This window comes from Scomber japonicus, chromosome 13 (assembly GCF_027409825.1).
Source record: "Scomber japonicus isolate fScoJap1 chromosome 13, fScoJap1.pri, whole genome shotgun sequence".
Lineage (NCBI taxonomy): Eukaryota > Metazoa > Chordata > Actinopteri > Scombriformes > Scombridae > Scomber > Scomber japonicus.
The window spans coordinates 15,723,269-15,731,078 of record NC_070590.1 but is presented as its reverse complement, the minus strand read 5'-3'; the positions used below and the strand labels follow the sequence as shown (position 1 = coordinate 15,731,078).

Here is a 7,810-nt window from a genome sequence, read left to right as displayed (position 1 = left end):
AATGAAATATTGCTTCTGAAAATGAATGTAATAAAAAAATAGTGTCCAGTACAAAGTAGCCCAAGCGCTTTTGACAGAATTAGCTTGAAGAAAGTACAGGAATTCTCTTAGTAAATCCTTCAACTCTTTCAAAAACTCATTAATCTGATACAGTTCGATTGGTCTCTTCATTGATTAGCTGGATGTGGCAAATAAATATCAAACATTTAACTTTTCTGTCCGGTTTTGTCGCCGGCTTTGGCTGAATCTGATACCACAGAGGAGGTTGTGCCCTGGCAGGCTGTGTGGCACAGCTTAAGTTTCAACAGTGGAGTAGAAGGCATATGTGAACCAGAGTACAGTAAATGCAAAGGAAAGTCTGAGCATGGAGGAAACTCTACGCTCTACTTTTACAATGATCGTCATATGAAAATAAAAAGAGGTAGGCAAACTTTCTGCACTGCTCAGAAATGACTGAGAGTTCCATAAGATGCAGATACTTATCAAACATGCAACACACAAAGCCTGTTTTAAAAATGACAGTCCAGCATGCTTAAATCATCCACCCAATTACCGTAAAAAGTTTCCTTCCTTATACAGCCGGTTGCATAATAATACTATTAAGACTTGAATTACTTTTCCCCCCATGTAAACAAGGAGACAACAAAACACACGGTTAATGCATGCATCATCATCTCCAGACTGTAGAACAACAGTAAACACAGACAGATGTTACTGCACAGCATATTTAGCGGCTTTTTCTTGGATTTTTAGGTTGCAGGAGAATGTTAGAGCTTTAAATACAGAAATAAAACAACCACAATTCAGCGCATCTTCTTGTCTTTCTTGCCCGTCTGCATGACATCATTGAGGCTAAACGACATAAACGCAATCTGCTCAAGTTCACTCTCTTTCCCACACTCCATCAGGCACGAAAACTGATCCTTGTCCCCGTTGTAAGCCAGGTCTGAGTAGCCACTGGGTCCGCTGTGGACAATCCTGGGCCTGTCCCATCCAGACGAGTGCAGGGGGGAGCGGTTCAAATACACGCCCATGTCCTTTCTACTAGATTTGTTAGTTGGGTGCATGAAGAGGAGCCAGGTTTGTGTGTCTGGAGACAAGAGAGATGTGCCACACGCTTTGCTCTCAGCGTCATCATTCGGGACAAATTCAGGAGCGGGAAATCCAATCACGCTGCCCTGGCAGCCGGAAGGTGGTTGCTCGATGAGCTCTGGAGCCACATGGGGCTTGTCAAAGTAGACGCCGCTATTTTCACTCAGAGCCTCACACCTGTGGCCTCTGGAGTTACGAGCGTTGCAGTAAAGGTGGCTCCTGCCCTCATGATCTATGATCTCCGCCATCTCACATTCACATGACTTCTTTCGAAGCATCTTACCTATACGCCATGTCTGACCAAAGTCCTCACTAAATACTGACAGAGCCCGTGGGTAGACTGTAAAAGGAATAGGGAAGGAACAGCATCTGTAAGGGACATAATAGGCATAGGCTGGTATGATCAATCTTCCGTTCTCCAGCTGGACACCATGGCCTGGACCCACAGCGAAAGTGGCCCACTTGTGGATAGTGTCACCTATCACACTCTCTGTTAAGTCTGTCACTTGGCTCCAGGTCTGGCCATCATCATTGCTGCTAACATAACAAAGACGCGCCTTGTTCTTCCCTGTGAAGATCTGCCTGAACTCTGTAGTGTTTCCCAAGATGCAGATGAAAAATAAAAACAATGTTTTAGTGTTTTTTTCATACACAGGGCAAGGATTCATGGTGCGGTGGTTTGGTAGACATGCTGTTGACAGCTCCTGACTGGACGACCACTGGAAAAAAATTGACAAAGGACAACAATTAAAAACCCACATGAGCATGGATAAGGTTGATAATCATCAGTATTAATGCAAAGGCTAATCTGCTAGTATCTGGGTGTGAATAATAACCTGAACATGTCCATCATCCCTCAATGTTCCTCTTCTCATAACAAGAACTTTTGCATCATGGTCACAGGGCGAGGATCTTTTCTCTGCAAAGGCGAGGAAGGTGTGACTCTGCCTCAGGTAAAGAAGAGCAGGAATTCTGTATATTATCCCACTTGGCTCCCTTTCAAATAAAGTTGTTTTGACCGGTTCGTCTCCACTGACACTTTTTGATGGCGTGTTTCCCATGGTGGATCAGAGTTCCTGTGAATAGAAAATGTTCCAGATTCATGACAAGTCTTAGCTTGTTCTTTACAGTAGAGGTTACAACAATCTTTGAAGCACAGAGTACCAGGAGCAGTTCACACTCCAACAGCTCCTCATATGACTGCAATGTGACAAACTACGTGTGAAGCAAACTGTGCATAACAAACCCTTACCTTCACTTATGACTCTTCACATTTGTCACCCTTGATCTCTGCGTGAACGGCATTTTACCATATAATTTCTACGCCAAACCAGGGACCTCTGATGTTCACGACACTGGTGCTACGGGTTCATCTGAAAAGAAGACGGCACCGATGAGAGAGGCATCTCACGCTCAGTTCCGCGTTCGTTTATCCGCCTCCTGAACAAGCCAAACGTCCGACGTTAACTCGCTACATCAGATTGAGCTAAAGAAATATTCATGTTTAGCCACGTATTTTCTCATTTACGGAGCTGACACTGTACCTAAATACCAAACAAGATAGCTACTGACCGTTAGTAGAGACGCCATCACAAAAACAACCCGCTGCGGTGATTCCGGTGTCGTGCCAAAAAGTGATCGTCTGCCAGAATCTGATCTGTGGCCGCGGGAGCGCGCACAGCAGCCCGTTGAGCGGTAGCGCTATAAAACGTCTGATTTTCTTTGGATTAAACGGTCATAATATGCATATACACACAATTATCACACATTATCACAACTGTGGCCAAAAGAAGTGTAGTTTGTAGCGAAATAAGACATGGCAATTACGTGATAGACATGTCTCTACAGTGTGTTTGATTTATGGGTGTGTTTTCAAGAAATTATCACTTTTGCAATGATCCTTGTGACTCTGCATTGTTTTTTGTCTGATCTGGGCCCTACGTAGTATTTGCTTCCCATGTTTGGATGTGTTTTGTATATCTAATATTATTGTTTATGCCTACTATTAAAATAACAAACAGTTTTCACCTGCCAAAAATTGATTGGAGGCCAAATGCAGTTACTGGTAGGTGATGTCTGCCTAAAAATGACTTGATCTCATTCAAGAGCTTCATAATATAAACTCCAGAGCTCACAGGACAGTTTGGAACTCTTTTAAAGGACCATTACTACACAAAATGGGCTTTTTCACCTGCCAAAAATTGATTGGAGGCCAAATGCAGTTACTGGTGATTTCTGCCTAAAAATGACTTGATCTCATTCAAGAGCTTCATAATATAAACACTAGAGCTCACAGGACAGTTTGGAACTCTTTTAAAGGACCATTACTACACAAAATGGGCTTTTTCACCTGCCAAAAATTGATTGGAGGCCAAATGCAGTTACTGGTGATTTCTGCCTAAAAATGACTTGATCTCATTCAAGAGCTTCATAATATAAACTCCAGAGCTCACAGGACAGTTTGGAACTCTTTTAAAGGACCATTACTACACAAAATGGGCTTTTTCACCTGCCAAAAATTGATTGGAGGCCAAATACAGTTACTGAATGGTGATTTCTGCCTAAAAATGACTTGATCTCATTCAAGAGCTTCATAATATAAACTCCAGAGCTCACAGGACAGTTTGGAACTCTTTTAAAGGACCATTTCAACACAAAATGGGCTTTTTCACCTGCCAAAAATTGATTATTGCCATTAATTTGATAATGAAAAGTGTTTTCTTGCTTTAAATGACTTCCTATTATTCAACAGAGCAATATTTAGCTCATTATAGGTTAACCTTTACTCTGTACCCTCTGGAAATGGTGTAAAGGGCCAATGCTACGCAAAAAATGCAGTTTTTTACTTGCCAAAAATTGATTCCTGCTCCAAATTTGATACTGAAAATGGTTTTCTGCCACGATATGTCTTCATGTAACTCTTCAGAGTTATATTTACCTGATTATACCTTAACCAGTACTTTACTGTTGAATGTCTGTCACATGACTTTAAAAATACAGAACTTTCCTAGACTGTTATTTCACTATTTCCTTTTTCAAAAGTCTTACTTTATTAAAACCCTGATTTTTTTCATTTCTCAATGTGAATCTCAGTTTTAAAGCAAATGAGGAAAAAAACAAGTTAACAGTTATACTAATATTGTTTCCCAGTGCTGTAGTAAACATTTGTAAAAGATTTAGCCTTTTACAACGCTTTCTGTACTTACAAGTCAAAGTTATGTCTGTAATTACTTCATCATTCTCCATTTTCATGCTTTATTCCAATAAAAATGTGGTTTGAAACTGTAAGAAACTTTGCATATTTTGCTGTTATCAAAATGTTAATGACATTGATGCAACGGACATTTAAAATGTTCATTTTATTAAAAGACTGTTCAAGTAACGTTGCACCAATTTTTACTGCATGTCTTTTAGATCATTCATAGATCATTCATGAGACACGGGGCTAAATCCCTCAAGATGGGCATGTGAGACCATGCCCCACCCAATTCAAAATTATGCAACGTCCTGTGGGGCCTATGCATTGAAGGTTTGTATTACAGTATGATTATGCATACTATAAGAATTTGAATGAAAGTAATGTTTAATCACAAGCAGCAAAAGCTCTTGGGTCATCAAAATAGCAAGTTTAATTGATAATGTTCACACTGTCTATTGATGATTTGATGTAGTCAATCTAGAATCATTTACTAGAGACGTCTGAAAGTTGTAACATGTATAAGTTGAAGCTAATGTCAGTCACATTAACTCCATCATTGATTAGATGATCTAAACTCTGAACTTTGCCTTAAATGTTTGACGTTACACAAAAGCATGTTTAATAACCATGCATGGATGCAAAGGCATTACAACTAAATTCATTAAAAAATTGCACGGAACAGGTGCAATGCTCGTTTTTGTCAGTACAGCTAAGAGTATTACTCAAAAGTAGGGTTATTTGATATACAGAGGAAGAAAGAATGTAAAATAGTTAAGAATGTTCTGGCATTCCAATTTTACATGCACTGGGTTGCTTTAATTAATTAAAATTGCACAAAGATTAAAGCTAGTGTTGGTGTTGGGCATTGTATAGTTCAATGACATTCAAATGATTATTTTAAGATTACTGTTCCTTCCCATGATAAATCCATTCTTGCATCTTTTATGCACAGTTTGCTGAGTGCATCTTGGGTGGACTGCCCTTGGAGTTTGACAACTCCACTACAGGTGTCTTCAATATAAGAGAGTGCATTGCAGTCTCTCTTCTTGAGAATACAGGTTTTTCTTTTTTCTTACATTTTAAAATGAGCATATATTAGGCTCATTTGCTCTGACAAACATTGCTCATAGTTAAGAAAATTATCTTTATTCCTTGTTTTGGCAGATGACTTGTCAAACCTGTGTCATATCTGTGGGGAGCTGGATGGGGACACCAATTGGGTAACTGCTTATGTTTTCCTTGTCCTTCTTAAGCTTTTTTTTTAATCCAAACATATTTCTAATTTCATAAAAAAATGAATACACAAAACAAAATACACTTTAGTGTTTAATATTATAAATGTCTAATAATTTCAGATTGGCTGTGACATGTGCCCACGGTGGTATCATAGGACGTGTACAAAGAAGCCAGACAGAGGAAAAAAGACATTTATTTGTGCAGCATGCCAGTAGCAAGGGTAGCTACTGGCTGGTAACCCCAATTGTATATAGTTGCATTTTGTTTATCTAATGTATATAGTAGTATTTTTGTATATATTTGTTAGCATGCTGTTAAGACATTTTATGACAGTTAATAGTTAATAGTTCATGTATGTAAGTATGTATGTATGTATGTATGTAAATAATAATAATATTTTGTGATGACATGTATGGAGTGGCTTACTTATTTTAAGACGCTGTTTCTATGGTCATAAAGTAGGAACATTGTTTTATTGAAGACATTCAACAGTAAAGTACTGGTTAAGGTATAATCAGGTAAATATAACTCTGAAGAGTTACATGAAGACATATCGTGGCAGAAAACCATTTTCAGTATCAAATTTGGAGCAGGAATCAATTTTTGGCAAGTAAAAAACTGCATTTTTTGCGTAGCATTGGCCCTTTACACCATTTCCAGAGGGTACAGAGTAAAGGTTAACCTATAATGAGCTAAATATTGCTCTGTTGAATAATAGGAAGTCATTTAAAGCAAGAAAACACTTTTCATTATGAAATTAATGGCAATAATCAATTTTTGGCAGGTGAAAAAGCCCATTTTGTGTAGTAATGGTCCTTTAAAAGAGTTCCAAACTGTCCTGTGAGCTCTGGAGTTTATATTATGAAGCTCTTGAATGAGATCAAGTCATTTTTAGGCAGAAATCACCTACCAGTAACTGCATTTGGCCTCCAATCAATTTTTGGCAGGTGAAAAAGCCCATTTTGTGTAGTAATGGTCCTTTAAAAGAGTTCCACACTGTCCTGTGAGCTCTAGTGTTTATATTATGAAGCTCTTGAATGAGATCAAGTCATTTTTAGGCAGAAATCACCATTCAGTAACTGTATTTGACCTCCAATCAATTTTTGGCAGGTGAAAAAGCCCATTTTGTGTAGTAATGGTCCTTTAAAAGAGTTCCACACTGTCCTGTGAGCTCTAGTGTTTATATTATGAAGCTCTTGAATGAGATCAAGTCATTTTTAGGCAGAAATCACCATTCAGTAACTGTATTTGACCTCCAATCAATTTTTGGCAGGTGAAAAGGCACATTTTGTGTTGAAATGGTCCTTTAAAAGAGTTCCAAACTGTGCTGTGAGCTCTGGAGTTTATATTATGAAGCTCTTGAATGAGATCAAGTCATTTTTAGGCAGACATCACCTACCAGTAACTGCATTTGGCCTCCAATCAATTTTTGGCAGGTGAAAACTGTTTGTTATTTTAATAGTAGGCATAAACAATAATATTAGATATACAAAACACATCCAAACATGGGAAGCAAATACTACGTAGGGCCCAGATCAGACAAAAAACAATGCAGAGTCACAAGGATCATTGCAAAAGTGATAATTTCTTGAAAACACACCCATAAATCAAACACACTGTAGAGACATGTCTATCACGTAATTGCCATGTCTTATTTCGCTACAAACTACACTTCTTTTGGCCACAGTTGTGATAATGTGTGATAATTGTGTGTATATGCATATTATGACCGTTTAATCCAAAGAAAATCAGACGTTTTATAGCGCTACCGCTCAACGGGCTGCTGTGCGCGCTCCCGCGGCCACAGATCAGATTCTGGCAGACGATCACTTTTTGGCACGACACCGGCATCCAGTGTCACGCATGCGCAATGTTACTTCTGATTAGAAGCTAGCTAGCCTAAAGGTTTAAACGAACACGAATAGTATGAAAATTCGTCTTGGTGAGTAATTAAATGCTTGCATTTGGTTAAATAAACTGCCGCATCTTCATAATAATAGTTGTTTGGTGGGTCAAATAATCTACGGTGGCTAGGCGGGTAATTACCTTATTATTGAATCGAATCTTTTAACTAGTAACGCTAACCCGTAACGTTACCGCCCCCTGCTGGACGGGAGGTAGCGCATTCGTCAGTTCATGCTGTTGCTAGGCGACAAGGCACCACAGTGTAGCTCATCAAATGTATGGCAGATAGTAGTATTTCCCGCTCTGGTCGTGATACGTGTAGTTTAATACCTACCTAAAAGTTTTCCTTTTCTCCGAGATACGTGGATTATACATGCA

General features: G+C 38.9%; 1 protein-coding gene across 1 annotated transcript; it reads right to left on the bottom strand.

Annotated features, from left to right (window-relative positions):
* On the bottom strand, positions 1-2,444 carry LOC128371644 (sialidase-3-like). The gene is made up of 3 exons (XM_053332010.1): positions 2,345-2,444; positions 1,929-2,168; positions 1-1,811 (listed from the first exon to the last, which is right to left on the bottom strand). Exons 2-3 carry the CDS (start codon positions 2,151-2,153, stop codon positions 804-806), a joined length of 1,233 nt encoding a protein of 410 aa, XP_053187985.1. The 5' UTR covers positions 2,154-2,168; positions 2,345-2,444; the 3' UTR covers positions 1-803.
* Between the last annotated feature and the right edge of the window lie 5,366 nt (positions 2,445-7,810).

Excerpts from the sequence above, each read along its gene's own strand:
- LOC128371644 (XM_053332010.1), bottom strand. The coding sequence starts at position 2,153 with ATGGGAAACACGCCATCAAAAAGTGTCAGTGGAGACGAACCGGTCAAA. Across the intron at positions 1,812-1,928 it reads GGGATGATGGACATGTTCAG|TGGTCGTCCAGTCAGGAGCT; the intron begins GTTATTATTCAC and ends ATTTTTTTCCAG.